Source organism: Microtus pennsylvanicus, chromosome 2 (assembly GCF_037038515.1).
Source record: "Microtus pennsylvanicus isolate mMicPen1 chromosome 2, mMicPen1.hap1, whole genome shotgun sequence".
Lineage (NCBI taxonomy): Eukaryota > Metazoa > Chordata > Mammalia > Rodentia > Cricetidae > Microtus > Microtus pennsylvanicus.
Genome location: NC_134580.1, coordinates 96,789,494 through 96,809,541, shown reverse-complemented (window position 1 = coordinate 96,809,541; position 20,048 = coordinate 96,789,494). Strand labels below are relative to the sequence as shown.

The 20,048-nt window shown below is 43.2% G+C and overlaps 1 protein-coding gene and 2 non-coding genes across 3 annotated transcripts in view; 2 read left to right on the top strand and 1 right to left on the bottom strand.

The window, feature by feature from the left end:
* Bub1b (BUB1 mitotic checkpoint serine/threonine kinase B) overlaps positions 1 to 18,788 on the bottom strand; it is a 55,823-nt gene extending 37,035 nt beyond the window's left edge. The window contains exons 1-6 of the mRNA XM_075961773.1: positions 18,541 to 18,788; positions 15,859 to 16,005; positions 9,992 to 10,051; positions 8,981 to 9,125; positions 4,104 to 4,300; positions 1,584 to 1,753 (exon numbers count right to left, since the gene is read on the bottom strand). Coding sequence (XP_075817888.1) covers positions 1,584 to 1,753; positions 4,104 to 4,300; positions 8,981 to 9,125; positions 9,992 to 10,051; positions 15,859 to 16,005; positions 18,541 to 18,575 — 754 coding nt within the window. The 5' untranslated portion in view covers positions 18,576 to 18,788. The remainder of the gene's footprint in view (positions 1 to 1,583; positions 1,754 to 4,103; positions 4,301 to 8,980; positions 9,126 to 9,991; positions 10,052 to 15,858; positions 16,006 to 18,540) is intronic.
* On the top strand, positions 1,243 to 1,349 carry LOC142845372 (U6 spliceosomal RNA). The gene has a single exon (XR_012909916.1). It is a non-coding gene; the product is annotated as a U6 spliceosomal RNA (small nuclear RNA).
* Positions 3,351 to 3,457, top strand: LOC142845360 (U6 spliceosomal RNA). Its single transcript, XR_012909906.1, has one exon. It is a non-coding gene; the product is annotated as a U6 spliceosomal RNA (small nuclear RNA).
* Positions 18,789 to 20,048: the final 1,260 nt, after the last annotated feature.

Sequence of the window (20,048 nt, the reverse complement as noted above, 5' to 3'; positions counted from 1 at the left end):
TCTACTGCATGTACTGGCTTTTTGGGAGCCTAGTCTGTTTGGATGCTCACCTTCCTAGACCTGGATGGATTGGGAGGGCCTTGGACTTCCCACAGGGCAGGGCACCTTGACTTCTCTTAGGACTGGAAAGGAAGGGAGAGTGGGAGGGAAATGGGAGGAGGTGGAAATTTTTAATAAATAAATAAATTTAAAAAAAATTCAGATTCAGAGAGTATAGTCATTAAATTTAAGATCTGGCTCACTGTTAGGTTGAAAACCAGAGAGGAAGCAATGGAAATGCTTCTGAGTAGGGCATTTCAAGCAGCATGTGTAAATAGTGGAAGCGAAAACATGGCCTATCTGTGCAACTCTGAGAAATGTGTTCCATAGGGAATATGCATTAGTAAAGTTTTGATCTTTCTCAGTAAAAAAATAAATAAATCTTAATAAAAGATAGTAATAAATTCTCAATGATCCAACTACTAACATTTTTATACATTTTATCTTATTTTCTTTCCTTTCCCCCTTGTCCTAACACTTCCAGTCTTCTTTAAGATTTATCTTTACTATTTTTAATCATGTGCAGGGTGTGGGTCTGCACGCAGTACACACATGCATGTGCAGCTGCTTACAGAGGCCAGAGGCACTGGGTCGCCTGCAGCAAGACTTACACACGGCTGTGAGCTGCCTGGTGTGGGCGCTGGGGCCAGAACTCAGGTCCTCTGGAAGAACAGCAAGTATACTTAACTCCTGAGCCTTTTCTCCCGTCCCCTCTTCAGGTTTTTTGTCTTTATTTTCGAGACAGGGTCTTACTGAATAGCCCTGGCTGGCTTGGAACTCACAATGTAGACTAAGCTGGTCTCCAACTCAGATCTGCGTGCCTCTGCTCCTAGCCCTGTGCTAGAGGAGCCACCACTGCACATGACCCACATCCAGTCTGTTATTCTTTCAGTCAGCATTGTAATACTGCCTAATATTTGTTTAGTTGGTTAGTTTTTGTTTTATTTATACAGGGCTTTTCTGTGTCACTCTGGCTATTCTGAAACCCCATCTGTACACAAGGCTGGCCTTGAACTCAGAGATCCACCTGCTTCTGAGTGCTGGGATTAAAGCTGTGCCCCATTACCACCCAGCAAAAAAATTATATTCTTAACTAACAGTATTCCCTAAGGCATTAATGCATTTAAGCATTATTTCAGTAATATCTACTATATTACTACTTATCTAATTCCAACTACAACGTTTAGAAAATGACACATCTCTGTGCTCGCTTCGGCAGCACATATTCTAAAATTAGAACGATACAGAGAAGACTAGTATGGCCCCTGCGCAAGGATGACACGCAAATCCATGAGCGTTCCATAAAAAAAAAAAAAAGAAAATGACACATCTCAAATATCAGGTTTACTCACAGTCACCAGACAAAACCGCCACCTTTGGCTTTCCTGCACCCTATGATATTAGCTTTCTTTTGGCTTTTCTTTTTGCTACCTAGTATTCAGAAAACTAGGGCAGTGTCCACATGTATATTTATGTGTTGCCTTTCTACATAATCTGCCCACCGCAAGAGACTACGGGCTCCAAAACAACACTAGCAAGCTCACCCTTCAGAGCACCTCCGACACGGCTGATGGGCGCCTTGGCCATCTTCTTCCCTCTGCTCTTCAGCTCAGCTAGTGTGCTTCTCTGTGGTACAGAAGACCCCAACACCTCCTCCTCCTCTTCATTCTCAAGTGCCAAGAGAGCTTGTCGGGACACTCGGGCCTGGAATTGTCTAAGGCATGACAAAGGACAATCGGCTTTTAATTGAAATGACCAGTTCTCACACAACATAAGCAGACTAGAGAAAACTGTGTGCAGCTGACCCAGGAGACTTGTTCTCTAAGAACAAGGAGAGCAAACTCAACACATAAGAATGTCATAGCAAGATAGATGACTCGGGGTCCATTAAAACACTCGTTTGACCCGTTGCAAATACTCTAAAACTTACCATCAGAGTGATCAGAGGATCAGCTAAGACTAGAAAATTGATGAAATTCAGTTTCAAATTAAAAATAAGAATTACAGAATTGTGGAAAGAGCGAATGAATATATCCAAACGCCCTTCGCCTGGACCCACCAATGGCTAGCTAGTATACTGCCACATCCGCCATCCCTCCACATACAGCTTTTCTTACAAACCATATGAAAAACATACAACGCATCTTACTTTAGCACAGTTGGCAGAAATTTGAAAACAAAACTTCTCTGCTGTTGCTGCTATAATTTTATAGTATACTGGAAAAGAAAGAAGTGAACAGATTGTGGTGCTCACTAGGACACAGCACAAGCCTGCAGCCTCAATCTGAAACTCTAACACATAAAAAGAGACCCCATGACTCTGGAGGGTTAACAAAAGCAAGACAGTTGTGGCGGTGTGGCGCTTAGACGCCCTGTGCTGCTGTTCTCTGCTGTGTTTCTTGTTTTCTCTTGTGCTTATCTACTGCAATGGTGATTTGGGAAACCCTACAACTCCTTGAGAAATTCTATCTTTCTGACCAAAGGAACGGAAGCAGGGGATTCTGAGGGCCGGAAACTACTAGAAGAATAGCGGAGAGGAATAGGCTGGAGATCGGAACGCCTAACTCCCCCGTGCTCACTCCTTGAGAACGAACTCTGACGGGATCCACTGCCCAAGTCTCACTAGCCCAGCAGCACATGTAGGAGACAGACCAAACAGCACCACAAAGGACAAAGGCTGAACTGACCATACCACAACCACTGCCACAGGTTGTGTGACATCTGGAATTCAGTTGTCTAGGACAATGGGCATCACCGCTCACTCTCCAGAGACTGTCACTAAACAGGCTCCAGCACACTATCAGAATAAATGCCCGGCCTGTAGCACATTCCTTCACACACAGATTAACAGGAAAATGTGGCTGATTCTCAAGGGAGAATAAATGACAAACGCTGACTTCAAGACTACCCACATGCTGATGCTTTCAGAGCTTTTCATTTCTAAAAAACTGTATTATTTTCAGATTTTAAAATAATTATTATAACTATGACCCATGAGATAATAGTAAAAGCATCTAATTTTTAAATCTAATTTGTATTTTATGCATATGAGTGTTTTGTCTGATGTATGCCTGTGCACCCCATGTGTCTGGTACCAGTGGAGGCCAGAAGAGGGTGTCAGGTCCTAGACTATAAGTCACCATTACTGCTAGGAACCAGAAAAGACAGATACAATACAAAAAGCTTAATTCATACAATGGAGTTTTTCAAAATTGAAATTTTTTATTCCATTTGATAGTTAAAATAATAATTAATGAGGGCTTGGGTTCCATCTCGCAACACCATAAATTTAAATAAAAAAATAAAAAACTGTGCTCGCTTCGGCAGCACATATACTAAAATTGGAACGATACAGAGAAGATTAGCATGGCCCCTGCGCAAGGATGACACACAAATTCGTGAAGCTTTCCATATAGCCGGGCGGTGGTGGCGCATGCCTTTAATCCCAGCAGAGGCAGAGGCAGGTGGATCTCTGTGAGTTCGAGTCCAGCCTGGTCTACAAGAGCTAGTTCCAGGACAGGCTCCAAAGCTACAGAGAGACCCTGTCTCAAAAAAATAAAAAATAAAAATAAATAAATAAATAACTATTTAATCGAGGAAAAAAATTTGCAAATCATATATATTACAAAAGCCTTGTAAGGAATTCTTAAAAGCACAATTAAAGGAACTAAACTCAAAAGGTTATAAAAATAAACCATTTTTAAAAATGCTGGAATAAAGGCCATTTTAAGCCTCTAACCTCACAATCAGAGGCTGAGGCAGGCAGATCTCAGTGAGTTTGAGGCCAGGACAGTCAGAGCTACAGAGGAACCCTATCTTGAAGCAAACAAACCAAAAGCTTACATACTGTGGCTGTTCTGTGACATCCTTGGAACAGTACACTACAGAGTTTGTGAGGGTTAGGGAAGAACAGCACGAGTGAGCACATTCTCTACAGGGTCCAGAATCATCCACACTTGAGAATGGTAAAACATGAAAAATGGTAAGGAAGTAAATGTAACTCAACAGCGCATTCTTTGGGTATCTAATCAAGAGTTAAGGCAGGCTCCAGAGAAACCAACTACCTGTGCTGGGACTGCAGTCTTTCCAGGGGCTCAGCCTTGCGTTCAATCCCTTCCTGGAACACTGCGTCTGCTCTCTTGAAGTTTTCTCTAGCTTCGTATTCTTCAGCCCATGAAATGTAGAACTGGGCAAGGGAGACACCAATCCCCTGGCTGTGTAAGTAGCTGTACAAATCCAAGGGCTCATTGCACAGATGCCCCTGGAACAGAAGTGGTAACAGTCAGTCCGCCTTCTTCCGCTTGTCAAACACCTGTGTGCCAAACACATACTAGGGAAACTATCTGTAGTTCCTGCACTGGGAATATGTATCTATCTTATAATTATATTATCATTAACCCAGTATTAAAATATACTGGAATAAGGACCCAAGAAAGGGACAAGAGTAAGAGATTGACTTGCAAGAAAGAAAGAAAGGGAACAAAAGGCTTCAAACAGGTGACCTTTAGCTGACTGGAAGGGAACTGGTCATTCCACAGACAGCAGGGGAAGAGTAGGGTGTTCCCTTTACGTCTAAGGTGAGTGAAGACAGGAGAAACTCTACCAGGGCAGGGCAAGATGGGGAGTCTGGAGTAAAGGCTGGGACAGGTCTTAAATGTCAATCCAATTGATTCTGCTTCTATCTGATGATAAATATATTCTATGCTGAGAGATTTAAAAGCAAAGACAAGATTTGGTCAAGTCTATATTTAAGGAACTATGTAATCAGGTATAGTAGAGAAAATTTTAACTGCAAAAGAGGAAAAATTAAAATATCGTACTAGGTTTTGACACATTTCTACATCTCCTAGCCATAAGAAAACTTTACTGTATTCTTTATATATACATATAAACATATTCTTTATTTATTTATGGGGAGGTAGTCTTGCTCATAGCCCAGGCTGGCCTGGAACTCAGTATTTAGACCAGGATGTCCTTGAACATACAGTAATTCTCTTACTTCTACCTCTTAAGTGCTAGCATTACAGACAGATCCACCACAGTTGGCCTCAAATTTTTATTGAGCAATACATCAATGTCATTTAACACATAAAAACAATAGTTAGAATAAGAAGTTAATTCACATTCAGAATAAATAGCAAGCCTCCATAGTTTGTATTATTAGACTGACATCACAGTACAATAGTCACGCCACTAAACTACTAGAAAAGAACCCGAATCAGAGTTTAAGCTTGCTCTATGGGAGCATTACAGCACACTGCTGAGCCCGCCCTTGTTGAAAGCACACACTGCAGGAAGATAAGGAGGAGTGTTGGGGGGATAAACACCTAGGGAGAGGACAGGAGGACAGGAAGTAGAGGCTTGAAAGCAGACTCCAGGGCCACATGGGGAGAGTTCATGGGCTAGGATGACCTAATGGGGTTTTGGCAGTAGAGACAGGAAGGCCTGGCCTTAGGCCCCTTCCATGTGGAAATACCCAAAGAGCACTGACAGCTGGGAATTAGGCAGCAGCACTTCAGAGTGGATGGAGACCACGTTCTTCTGCTGAAAGGTTAGGGGAGCAGCTGGGCCCAGCACACAGTATTATCCCAGTTAAAAGTAAGAATGAGTAGAGAGATGGATCCAAGCACTACACAGCCTGGCGGCCCCAGTAGCCACAGCAATTACAAGAATCACTGGCCATGCTTCTGTGACTGCTCAGTCAACGCTAGCACTGGAGAGGGAGAAGCAACAGGATTACCAGAATGCAAGGTCATCCTAGTCTATAGTCTAAAGAGTGAGTTCCAGGCCAGCCTGACATGAGTGAGGCCATGCCTCCTCCTCCTGTCTGTATGCTGGTGTACCAGTGTGGATAGGCGCACATGGGGGTAGAGACAGGCGTCTTCCTCCATAATGACTGTATCTTTTGAAACAAGGGCTCTCACTCAACCTGGAGCTCCCTGGCTCTGCAAGCCTGGCTGACACTGAGCTCGGGGACTCCCCCGCACTAGGACTGCAGATGCTTTGCATGAGCCCTGGGATCAGGACTCAGGGCCTTCTGCTTGTACAGCAAGCACTTCAACAACCAAGCCACCTTTCTAGTCCCTCTAGGAGGTTAAGGGACAAATGTAAAATGCATAGAGTTTTTTAAAAAAACATTTATTTTCTGAAGAAAATTAGAAGTTGTTTAAATACAGAAAAATTGGTTAACAAATTAGAGAATGTCAATTGATTAACACTATGCAGCCATAAAATAATTGAAGCAGGCTGAGTAGATGGCTCACTTGTAAAATACACCATAGGACACAAAGGAAACAAATAAACCCCTAGAAGTCAAATTATGCTCAAAGTAATCAGTTGCTTTCTAAGAGGAATATACAAATTTAAAATGCTAAAATTTAGCACATCACACTTTGTACAAGAGTCTATCTGTTCCTAACCTGCAATGCTAGACCAGGTCCTTATATGTCTTCCTGTACCTTCCCTGTAACAATTTACATCTGCAGCCTTTTGAAATGATGCTGCTACACTTACACTCAATGTTTCGAACTTATCTTCTCTAATAAAATAGCCCTACAAAGGTAGAAAGCATTGCTACCTACAAATATCCTTGTTTCTTGCCAGAGTTTTATGTGACTAGTCTGGAATAAACGAAATACTCCATTTAAATTTTTTATTTGACAAATGTGAACTAAATCAAACATCCCATCTAAAAATATTTAACCTTATTTTATTTTATATTTTGGAGATAGGGTTGTACCATGTATCTCTGGTTTGGAACTCCCTATTAGACCAGACTAGCCTCAAACTTTTCAGGATCCTATTGGCTAACTTTTGAGTACTTACAGATTCTGTCCAGCTTCCATTTACATTTTTAACAAAAACAATTGTTTCATAGTTTAAGTTTGCATAATTGAATTCAGTAAATAATGTTTTCTTTACATTAGTACTGTTTTCTCATGGTGCTTTAGGAAAACTCACTTTAGTGTGGTGTCAGTTTAAGATCAATTTTGGGTTCCGTCATTGCACAAATAAAGCTTAACAACCATTTAATATATGCAGCTTTCTGAGTGACCTATGCTCTTGCATACAGCATAACCAATAAAGGTCAAATTACTCAGAGTGTTGAACAAGAACATTTAAGACACAACATAAATAAAAAGACAATGTGGCAGCTGAGCAACGGCAGCACACACCTTTAACCCCAGCACTCGGGAGGAAGAAACAGGCGGATATCTGAGTTCCAGGCCAGCCTGGTCTACAGAATGAGTACCAGGCTAGCCAGAGCTGTCTCAAACAACACACAAACAAACAGACAATATGGCTAGATGAACAGATTCAAAAGTGAAATATTTCTTGCCAACTTCTAAACATTCAAACTAATTTTACCTCTTTACCCAAAAATACTGATTTTCTAGTAACAATTTTTTTTAGCTAGATTACAGGAATCATTTATAAAATAACTGACTAGAAAAAACTTTTCATAAAGCGAGAGAAAGGTGTGGTATGAGGAATTCTTCATTTATACCTTGTGAACACCCTCACAAAGAAAGAAAAAGTAAGGTAGTTTATTATGTGCTTTGTTGCTCCATATACCAGTTCCTGCTGGTAATTTTACAGCTGAACATTTCAATGTAATGGTTGTCTAGACCAGGGCTTGATTATCTGTGAGGAAGGAGCCTGTGTGCATAGATGTGCACACGTGTGCATACATATTTGAAGATTTCTACTTCGCTGTGAACTGATATTTTTTTCACTGCTACTGGGATTTGAACCTGCCACTATGCAGCATTAGAAAAGCGGTCCACCAGTAAGGGACTCCCATTCATCTCTTACTGGATTTTGAGAAAGAATCTTACATCCCTGGACTGGCCTTGAGTATATTATATTGCCCAGGCAGAACTTTGCTCTGTGATCCTCCTGCCTCAGCCTCCCAAGTAATTGGATTATAGGCTTATACTAATAGGTCTGGGCTTAGGGTATTCACAGAACACAGAGTTGGAACTAGAGAGAGCAGGCTCAATGGTTAAGAGGATTTGCTCTTCAGAGGACCCAGGTTTGGTTCCCAGTACCAAGAGGGAGGCTCACAAACGTTATGAGATGTCCTTCTGTATATACGTTGCTTTTATTGGTTGATGAATAAAGCTGTTTTAGCCAATGGCTTAGCAGAGTAAAGCCAGAGTAGGTGGAGTCAGAGAAATGCTGAAGGAGAAAGACGGCAGGCACTGCCTCACGACGATACACAGATAAACAGAAATGGGTTATTTTAAGACATAAGAGCTAGGTAGGAACACACCTAAGCTGTTGACCAAGCAGTGTTGTATTTAATAAAGTTTCTGTGTGATTATTTAGGTATGGCGGCAGAAAAATGAAGCTATCACTTTGTTTCCCTGCCACCCAGGGGATCCAATACCCTCCAAGAACACACTTACATACATGCAGGAAAACACTCATACACATAGAATAAAAATGAATAAAATCTTTTAAACAGTAAACATAAAATGATGGTGCATTTAGATGTTCTACCAGTGTTAACATCTGTTTGTTTTTTTTAAAGATTTATTTATTTATTTATTATGTATACAGTGTTCTGTCTGTCTGTATGTTTGCTGCCCCAAAGAGGGCACCAGATTTCATTATAGATGGCTGTGAGCCACCATGTGGTTGCTGGAAATTGAACGCAGGACCTCAGGAAGAGCAGTCAGTGCTCTTAACCTCTGAGCCATCTCTCCAGCCCCTCTGTTTTATTTTTTCAAGGCTTTTGGCTAGTTTTATAAAACAGGATCTGACAATGTAGACCGGAATAGCTTCAACTTGTGATTCTCCAGGCTCAGACTCCCAAGCAGAGATTTTATGGATCACCATGCCTAGCTCAATTGGTTACTGGAGTTTCCAATTGTTTACTCCTAAGACCTCTATAGGAAAAATCTCATTTAATATTTTGAATTCAGATGACACTTACCAATTTGAGCCAGAGGTTGAGAAAGCGGGGGTCACTATAGTAACGCTTCTCTCCATGCAGAGCTTCTATAGCTCGCTCTAGTAACGTGGACATGTTACTCTCCTTTCCCCCTTGAGGATAGTTCTGCTCTGTCCAGCTAATATACCTGGATGGGAGGAGAAAGAAAAATTTTTGAATTGATGTATACTTTTGCTCTAGTTCTAAGTCTCATTCTGAATGGGATTTTTGGTTTTGTTTTGAGACAGAGACTTATTTAGCCCTGGCTGGCCTGTACTCAACTATGACCAGGTTGCGCTCAACTCAAAGAGATATGCCCACCTCTGCTTCCTGAATCCTGGGATTAAAGGCATGTCCACCACACCTAACCCATTCTGGATTTGCTTATTTTATTATTTGTGTGTATGGGTTCTGTCTGCATGCGCCTGTGTACCACATATGTGCAAGGCAAGCAGAGGCCAGAAGAGGGCATCAGATCCCTTGGGACTGGACTTCCATAAGGTTGAAAGCAGCCACGTGAGAGCTGGGAAGCCAACCCAATCCTCTCTGCAAGTGCTCTTTCTTAACAGATGAGCCATCGTTCTAGCCCTCTATTCTGAATTTTTCAGCAAAAACTATTGAATATATTCAAAGTATGTATCTTTAGCAGTGCTCAATGACAAATCCTAAGCCTCCATCTCTCAAACTCTCTTGAAGTACTGCAACAAATGCTGTGGAAAATGATGACAGACGCACCTCAAAGTTGTGTCATACTCCAGTCTTAAAGCCCTCAGGGAAACTGAACTTAACTCAGCACTACAGCCCTTCTTTCTTGGCATGTGTAAAGTCCTGGGCTCTACGCACAGCCCTGCGAAACAAACACCTCAGAAAACCACTGTGGCTGTTCCGAAGTCTGCCTCGCCAAGACAACACTTTCTGCTCTGTTCACCACTCCATAGCCCTCAGTTTGAGAAACAAGGCCCAAAAGATTCACCTATGAATGCCTCTGTTGCTCCTTCCACTTACAATACTCACCGGTCCCACACACACAGAGGGTCACTTCCAGAGTAAAAGCGGATTTCGGATTCAAACATCCTGGAATTGAAATAGACCATGTTAGCACACACAGCTGGCAGAGCTCATTTCTAGTCACCCCTCAAGTGCTTCAAATTGATCTAAACAACTATCCTAGAGGTTAGATTGGGGGTTTAGTTCAGTGGTACAGAGACCCTAGACTCAGTTGCCAGTTCAAAAAAACAAAACAAAACAATCACAGCAAATCAATTATGGAATGCTGTTTGGGCTGGAGAGAGGGCTCAGCAGGTAAGAGTGCTGTCTCAGTCACTTTCTGCTGCTGTGGTGAAACACCATGACCTAGAGAAGGAAGAGCTTATTGGGGGTGTGGCTTACAGTTTCAGATGATTTAGAGTCCACTGCCATCGTGGCAGGGAGTGTGGCAGCAGGCCAGCGCCACACTTTTAAAACTTTAAAGCCCACCCCCAGTGATGCTGTTCCCCCAAAAAGGACACACCTTCTAATCGTTCCCAAATAGCTTTTACTAATTGGAGGTAAGTGTGTGCTGCTTGCTCTTGCAGACTACCCAAGTTTCCAAGCACCTGCATCAGGAGTCTCTCAACTATCTACAGCTTTATTTTATGTATTCGAGTGTTTGCCTGAATGTATATATGTCTGCTACAAGTGTGCAGTGCCCAAGGAGGCTACAAGAGAATGTGAAAGAAGTACAGTTGGCTGTGAGCCACCAAGAGGGCTGGGCACCAAATCTGAATCCTCTACAGGAACAGTGCTTTGAACCACTGAGTCATCTCTCTCCAGTCCCACCCTTCCAAAAATAGAATCTTTCAAAAAAACAGGGCTCTTAGAGAGCACCCAAAAAGGGTGTACCACAATCACCTTGAACTCCAGGTTATAGGGATCTGAAGCCCCTGGCCTTAACAGACACCTGCGCCCACTTGTACACAGCCACATATACAAATACCTCAATAAAAACTAATAAAAAATCTTAAACATATAAAAATAGAAATAATTGTCGGGCGGTGGTGGCACATGCCTTTAATCCCAGCATTTGGGAGGCAGAGGCAGGCGGATCTCTGAGTTCAAGGCCAACCTGGTCTACAAGAGCTAGTTCCAGGACAGCCAGGGCTACACAGAGAAACTCTGTCTCAAAAAAAAAATTAATATTCTAAGCTAGGTGTGGTGTTGCAGGCCTCCTCTAATCCCAGCATTCATTAATTTAAACAATGACAATTACTTTGCTGTTTTAAATTTCTTCACCTATAAAATGGGATCATAATACTACCTATTAGGTTTGTTTATATTTTTAAAGATTTATTTTTAGGAAAATGTGATACATTTATACAATGGAGTACTACACAGCAGAAAAAAGTAATGACATCTTGAAATTTTCAGGCAAATGGATAGATCTAGAAAACACCATATTGAGTGAGGTAACCCAGACTCAGAAAGACAATTATGACATGTACTCACTCATAAGTGATTTTTAAACATAAAGCAAAGAAAACCAGTCTACAAATCACAATCCAAGAGAACCTAGACAACAATGAGGACCCTAAGAGAGACATACATGGATCTAATCTACATGGGAAGTAGAAGACAAGCTCTCCCGAGTAAATTGGAAGCATGGGAGAGGGTTGAAGAGGAGGGGAGAGAAAGGGAGGGGAGCAGAGAAAAATGTAGAGATAAATAAAATCAATTTAAATAAAGATTTATTTTTAATAGTGTTTCTGTGTGGGAACATGCATGTAAGGACAGAAGCCCACGAGGGACTATGCATCAGCTTTGGTTAGCGAAGCCTGTTGTGGGGGGACAGTAAAGACAGACCCCTAGCCAGGCAAAGAGCTGAGAACCAGGGAATGCAACTGCTCAGCCTCAACCGCATCTGCACCACCCCCTCCCAGGCTCAGGACAACACAGAAGAGAGGGTGGGAAGATGCTAAGGGATGGAGAATGAAGAAAAGCATCATAAAATGTTTCCTGGCCATGGCACGACTATCGCAACCAACACAGCAGTGGTGGTTGTGTGCACAAGACAAGAGAATGCCCACTGGCCAGTGAGATGCTCAATGGTTTGTAAACGCACTCACTGCCAACCCTGAGGACAGGAGTCGGGTCCCTAGAACTCCAGAGAAGAAGAGAACAGATTCCTGCAAGTTGTCTTCTGACCTCCACACATAAATAATACTAAAAAAACAAAACAAAACAAAACAAAGTAAAACCATGATGAGGCCCAGTGACATTCAACCCTGGGTGAGAAAGGGCTCATGAGTCCTCACAGGCAGCTAATGGTTGCTGGAGGATCAAATCATGGTTTTTAGGGGTAGACTCACTAGGTTACCCATGGGCCCACAATTCATGGAAGCAACCAACCCTAATTCAACTCAATGGAGCGCTCGCTTTCTCTCTCTCTCTCTCTGTCTCTCTCTCTCTCTCTCTCTCACACACACACAACACAACACAACACAACACAGCAGAAACATGAAAACAAGAATGATCTTATTGGGAAGAAAAGGAAGCTCAGCAAGAGTTAGAGGGGATAAGAAAAGGCAAAGGGGGAGTATGAAAAAGACTAAAATATAGACATGTATCAAAACATCAAGTAATAAAAAATATACACAATAATTATTATAAAGAAAATGCTAAGCTGAGTGCAGTGATACGTGCCTTTAATCCCAGCATTGGGTGGCAGAGGCAGGCAGATACCTGAGTTTGTGGCCAGCATCATCTATAGAGCGAGTTCCACGACAGCCAGGACTACACAGAGAAGTCATCTAATAATAAAATAGCCAAATGGCATATATCTGTAATTGTAGCACAATAGCCGCTGAGACCAAAATCCTGTAAATTCAGGGCCCGTCTGGGCTACCACAGTAAGTTCAAAAATAGCCTAGGATATTTGGTGAAGTCTTGCCTCAAATCAATAGATAAACAAACAAAACAGTTTGTGTCAAAACAGTTTGACACAAAACAATATACTCCTAATAAAAAAACCAAAGTATAAAAGTGAAAAAAAAAATCAATAATACAAAATAGGCATGGTACTTGCCAAGAACAGATAGTAAAGGTGTTTTGTTGTTGCAGATTTGTAGACCATCCACCAAAACTGCTAATAAACTCAACCTTGACCCAGAGGACGGAGTTCAGGCTAAGCTGACCAGAATGAACCAGAGTTTTTTGGGCCTTTTTGGATCTTGGAAAAGCAAAGAGGAGGGTCAGCTTGGCTTTTCTCTGTGGCTTTTTGAATCTACCAGGTTCATACCCTACTATCTGTCTCCCAAGTTTTTATTAATAATAGAATAATTTGGAAAATCATTACATTTTGTTGTTTACTGAGTTGACCAGGCTGGGCTCCAGTAAAGGTTTTAAGAAGTAAAAATAGGGGTAGGAGCAGGGCGGTGGTGGCGCACGCCTTTAATCCCAGCACTCGGGAGGCAGAGGCAGGCGGATCTCTGTGAGTTTGAGGCCAGCATAACTACACAAGTTAGTTCCAGGACAGGCTCCAAAGGTACAGAAAAACCCTGTCTTGAAAAAAAAAGAAAAGAAAAGAAAAAAGAAAAGCTGGCTAGAAACAAGCCAAGCAAAGGCTGGATATTCAAGAAAAAATAAATTTCCGTGTGTGATTATTGAGGAGCTGAGGGGCAGGCCCCCAAAGAGTAAAGAGCCAAAAGAGTAAAACAAACACACATACACACACACAAAAAAAACCCAACTACCATCCTATTTATAAAAAATTCTACAATAAACTGAGCATGCTGACACACACCTGCAAGTCCATCACCTGGGAGACTGCAGGAGGTGACCACAAGTTAAAGCCAGCCTAGGCTACAGAGCAAGGCCCTGCCCCAAACAAACAACAAAACTCCAGAGTAGCAAAGTGGCTTTGACAGACTTCTCATCAGCAGGTGCTTCTCGGAGGGGAGAGTGAGAGAGGAGAGAGTCAGGCGCTAGGACGAATGCACCGCTTTACTAGCACACTTTAGAATCCAAGCCTTCCCTCCAACTACATCCTCCGCAGGGATGTCAGTGCTGCGGGTGCCTCAATGGTAAAATGTGGGCTCGGTACTCAGGAGGCCCTGGAGCCATTGCAGAGAGAGAGAGAAGGCTGAAGGGCTGGCTCAGGAGGCTCAGGGGTTAAGAAAGCACGCTGGCTGTTCTAGCAGAGCAGAGTGTACCCATGCTGGGCAGCTCACAGCAGCCTACAGCTCCAGCTCACAGGGATCAAAGCCCTTTCTGACCTCCCTGGGAACTTGTACTCACACACACATACTCACATATGAAAACAAAAGAAAAAATAATTGAAAACAATTTTTTTAACAAAAAGGGAATCAGAGAGCAATGAATAAGTCCTTCAGAAGAGTTTTTGTAGCGTTAACCAAAATGGGGAAGTAGAAAAAGGAGGGTCGTTTGGGAGTGAAGACATTTGTTATCTGACAACAGAATTACATCCAGATAAACCTGTCACCGTTGAAAATAAACTAAGTAGCCTGGCAGTTGTGGTGCGCACCTTTAATCCCAGCACTTTACAGATCACTGTAAATCTGAGGCCAGCCTGGTCTACAGAGTGAGTTCCCAGGACAGCCAGGGCTACACAGAAAAATCCTGTCTCAATCAATCAACCAATAGTTATGTGATAATCTTTTTGTACACTGTGAAGATATGTCTTTGCCAAGGTGCCTTCTTAATGGTTTAATAAAAAGCTAAACAGCAGGAGGTACAGGCAGGACAGCCAGACACAGGACACTAGGAAAAAGAAAGATGGAGTAGCCAGGAGATGCAAAGGAAGCAAGACAAGACAAGAGGTAAAGTCACAAGACACGCAGACTAAGAGAAATGTTTGTACGAGCTCGTCAGTAACAAGCCTAAGCTATGGCTGAGCTTTTACAATTAATAAGTCTCTGTGTCATTATTGAGGAACCAGCGGTCCTGATGAAAAAGCCCGACCAAAAACAAACAATAAATAAATAAAACCCAAAGGAAAAGAAAAAAGTACCCTTGGTAACAGTGCATTAAATACATTTATCCTACCAAATACCACAAGTTAGCAACACGGCTCAGTCTCTCAGAGATGCAGGGTACCCCCCTCTCTGTGACCGCCCAGCATTTCAGAGCAATCTTATTGAGTATCCTTCCTCCTTGAAAAGACCAAAATTCAAAGTATGCTTTCTACCGAATGAGGATCATTCCCACAGCCACATAAAACCATAAGCTGAATCTTCTGAAGTTTGGGACTATCTACACCTGATTCGGGGAATAGCCATTGAGAAGGCAAGAGCTGTCAACGGTAGCTGGGAAACACAGCTGAGGGCAGAGATTGGGATGAAACACATCAGGGAGCCAGCACCAGTCAAGACAGTAGAGAAGTAAGGACAAGATCAAGTTGCAGGCGCCAGAAACAAGCATTAAAAATAAAATACCACTGGGCAAATGCTGTAATCCTAGCACTTGTTAGTCAGAGGCAGACAGATCTCTCTGAGTTCAAAGCCAGCCTGGAACTACATACTACATACAGAGTAACCCTGTCTCAAAAAACCAAAACAAAACAAAAAACCCAAAACGAGAACAGAATACTATTATGTCTCTAAAGCATAGTCATAAAAACACAGTTTTCAAAGACCTAAAGCAACGAGTATGGTTACACACTACATTTTAACCTGGAATAAACACCATCTCATGCAATTAAAAAGCTTGCAATCGCCAGGCGGTGGTGGCGCACGCCTTTAATCCCAGCACTTGGGAGGCAGGGGCAGGCATCTCAGTGAGTTCAAAGCTAGCCTGGTCTACAGGAGTAGGTTCCAGGACAGCCAGTGCTACAAAGAGACCCTGTGGTTGGACCCAAACCGCTCACTACGTGCTACGCTACTACATACCGCTTCTGCTGCAGAAGAGTCCTGTTGCAGGCCGACTCCTGCTGTGCCAGAGCCCCCTGAAGTGTGGACATGATCCGGCCATGCCGCAAGGGTTGTACGTTTTCTTTACTCAGCTCCCACTCATCTCCCTCCAGGCACATGGCTTCACTGTGAACAAGGAACAGAGCAGCCCTGAGACCAACACTGTTGCAGTACTAGACTGTCACCATGTTTGGACAGGTGAGCTTTTCTGACCTTCAGTTGGACACAGGGAGTTGGAACCCTGGTAGCATTATCACACTCTTCAGCTTCTGAGCCTACTACCTGGTTTCCAAGTTTATACCTAATGGAAGTGAGAACTTGGGGGAGCTGTTGATAATATTATATGAATAAATTTAAAGCCAGAAAAAATAATTTGTAAAATCATCATGTAGTTAGCAAAGTGGACTTTTTTTTTTTTTTGGTTTTTCGAGACAGAGTTTCTCTGTGGTTTTGGAGCCTGTCCTGGAACTAGCTCTTGTAGACCAGGCTGGCCTCGAACTCACAGAGATCCGCCTGCCTCTGCCTCCCGAGTGCTGGGATTAAAGGCATGCGCCACCACTGCCCAGCCAAGTGGACTTTTTTTTAAGCTAGAAAGTTTTATGTCTAACAGGAAACAATCTAGTTTTATTCAAAATTAGTGTTAGTCAGACTAATATGTCATGTTTTAACTTTCAATTTAAAACAGAAATAAGCCGGGTGGTGGTGGTGCACACCTTTAATCCCAGCACTCGGGAGGCAGAGGCAGGTGGATCTCTGTGAGTTTGAGGCCAGCCTGGTCTACAGAGTTCCAGGGCAGCCAGGATTATACAAAGAAACCCTGTTTCAAAAAATAAGTAAACAAACAAACAAAACGGGAAAATAGAAGCCAGGCATGGTGGCCCAAGCCTTTAGTTCCAGCACTTAGGAGGCCAGCTAGGGCTATGTAGTGTGTAGTGAAACCCTGTCTTAAAAAAAAAAAAAAAGGAAAAAAAAATCCAGAAATCTACCAATTCTAAAGATATCCACTGTTTTCAATCTTGCTCAGCAACCCCTTTCTCTAGGTTTTCACAGGTTTGTGGGTCTCCACCTTTTTCTGTTTTTCCCCGTTTCTGCTATCAACACTGCAAACCAATAAATAAATCCCACTTAAGCGGAAGTCAGATGATTGTTTTGCTAAAAACTCTCCTTGTGATTTTTCCATTACAATCAAAATGGAAAGCCCAGCCATTACTGTGTTGGCATATTCACCTTGACATCGCCCCATACTCGCTGAGGACAGTGTTCCGGGGACAATGACCATGCCAGCAGCAGCTTCCCTTCCTAAATTACTACAATATATGTACATGACTAGCTTTAAAAAAGAATGGCACTCGGGAGGCAGAGGCAGGCGGATCTCTGTGAGTTCGAGGCCAGCCTGGTCTACATGAGCTAGTTCCAGGACAGGCACCAAAGCAACAGAGAAACCCTGTCTCGAAAAAAAACCTAAAAAAAAAAAAAGCTTATTTATTTACGTGTGTGTGTGTGTGTGTGTGTGTGTGCACCACAGCAAGTATGTGGAGGTCAAAGGACAACTTTTCAGAGTTGGCTCTCTCCTTCCACCATGTGGGGACCAAACTGAGGGCCTGAGGTCCCCAGTCTTGGTAGCTAGCAATCACCTCTATCTCCAAACCCGTGTCCATGACTAGTTCTAGTTTTGACCCAAATACCATCTCTTTAGTGTGGAGTCTGTTCAAATCTTTTTTCCCGGGGCTGGAGAGATGGCTCAGTGGTTAAGAGCATTGCCTGCTCTTCCAAAGGTCCTGAGTTCAATTCCCAGCAACAACATGGTGGCTCACAATCATCTGTAATCGGGTCTGGTGCCCTCTTCTGGCCGGCAGGCATACACACAGACAGAATATTGTATACAAAATAAATAAATAAATCTTTTTTTTCCCTATCAGTGCTAGGGAACAAATCCAAGGCTTTGTGTATCTTGGACAAGGGCCCTACCCAAGTTACATCCTCAGATCCAAACCTTTCTGTACTGGCACCAATCCCACCTCCGATGCTACCTGCCATCTCTGGCTTTACACTTTTTAATACTGATTGCTATCTGATTTTTCTGATTTTAAATCTGTCTTAGTCATTGTTTCCCCCATTCCTCCCCAGAACGTAAGCTTCACAAGGGTTGGAATTTTATGTCTTTTATTGTCCACCTTCAATGTTCATGTGGTGATCAACATATTCTGTTGCATGAATAACAGCTTATGACATGGAAATGACCCAGCTATTGTGGATTCCATAATTAAAATGCATATTAAGTTTTAAACTAGAAAAACTGTTCTATAATTTTATATATGAGGAAAACCAGCAAATGTTCTGCTTTTTAGATCTCTTTGCTACTGGCATAACGAAACACCTATTAGTTGAAAGCAGTTACTTTATAAGTAATTTGAATTCTCCCAGAACTCCAGCAAACTGCATTAGTATCTCAAGACCCCCCACATATCGCATGTTCAAAGTCAAGTAGCAGACTCAGAGCTCAAGGCAAATTCCAAGCTCTCCAAGTGTTGTCTCGCGGCTGGAAGCAGGGCTCCAAGCCATCAGGAAGGGGTCTCGGGAGCGCCTGCTCTTCCCCGACCTCTGCGATCCTGCCCTCGCCCACTGAGCACCCAGCTGCAGCAGCTGGGCTCCGGGCCTCACCTCGCTGCAAGCTCTTCCTTACTTGCCGCCGCCATCCTGCATTCCCGGTTCTTGCTCTCGCCAGTCCGCAGACCTTTTCCCCCCGGGTGCCGACGGTCCGACGTTCCTTCCTCAACCTTCAGCTGACCTTGGAGTTGCGGTGACCGTCTCCCCGTGCTCCTAGACTGAATGAAACAAGCACCCAACTCCTTCCCAAAGCCTCCACCTCACGCCCCATCAAGCCTAAGCCGCCAAGTTTCAAATTTAACGGTCCCTCATTGTAGACGTAGCCACGCTCCGCGCTCCCTCTTCCAAAGCATTCTGGGGATTGTAGTTTATCCCGGGTCTAAACTCGCGCTGCGCTGTGCATAATGGGAGTTGTAGTTCCTGGGTTGAGGTGCTAGTCTCAATGGCTTTTCAGGCGCTGCAGCAGGCTCGGACGCTAAGAATTCTCTTCAGATTCGCTCTGAGTTTCTTCTCTAAGACCAGCGAGGGACACCTTAAGAACAAGGGTTTCTTTGATGTTTTGAGTGTTATGTCTTTGAGCACGTGACTGACCCAGTTCTTGGGTTGCCAAGTCTTGTTGTCTGCCCTAAGTCTCACACCTGTCCAGGGATCTTCAGGCCACTCTCACCCAACTGTTTCCCATAGAACCCCTGAATTTAAAAAAGTTAGATTCTAGTTCTCATTTTATCTCTTACACCTACACTGGTTTAGCACTGCCCCCCTTTTCCCCAGCAAGACCTTTAACCTCTACGACTTCTTAACTTTGACCAGCTTCTTTTAAAGTATCTTGGAAGTATCCCATTCATTCTTTCATTCAGGGTAGCCATATGTCCTGTAAACTATAATATAACACAGAATACAACAAGGCTAAGCCCTTGCTTGCTTCCCTGGGGCTAAAGGTGGTACTTGGTGGTACAAGCCTATATCTCAGCTTCTCAGGTGACTGAGATGCAAGGATCAGGCGTTCATGGCGATTTCCAATGTTTTTGAGATGATCGTGAAAGTAGGGTACTTCTGCAGAAAAGGAGAAGTATAGGCCAGAAAGGAGTTTCCACTGAAGAGAAGAAAACCCCAGATTTTTCTGGAGAGTTCCCAAATACCCAGTCAGCAACAGTTACTACAGAGGAGCAGCCGGGCAGCAGCAAGCAGCCCTCAGTCCGGGGCCTATGGGTCTTTTCACCCTCTACTCCCTTCGTCTTGGCGACACGTTGGTTGGCTCATTATACCTCTGTCTTATTGGTTCCCCCACTTTAAGACACCTAAATCTACAAGTTCCTGCGGGCTGACTGGCTGATCTGTTGACAGAGGCCCCTGGGTGATACTGCTGTCCCAGCTGTAGCATTCTCTGACCTCGAACATTTTCTCTCCACCCCTGAATCTGTTCCTCTTGACCTTACTCCTACCCCAGAGAGAGACTCTCTTCCTTCGATTGCACCCTGTCTGCCTGCCCACCCCCCCATTGGAGGGTAGGCCCCAGCTGGAATTGAATTGTCCAACATTGAACTTTTATTGAAATAACATGG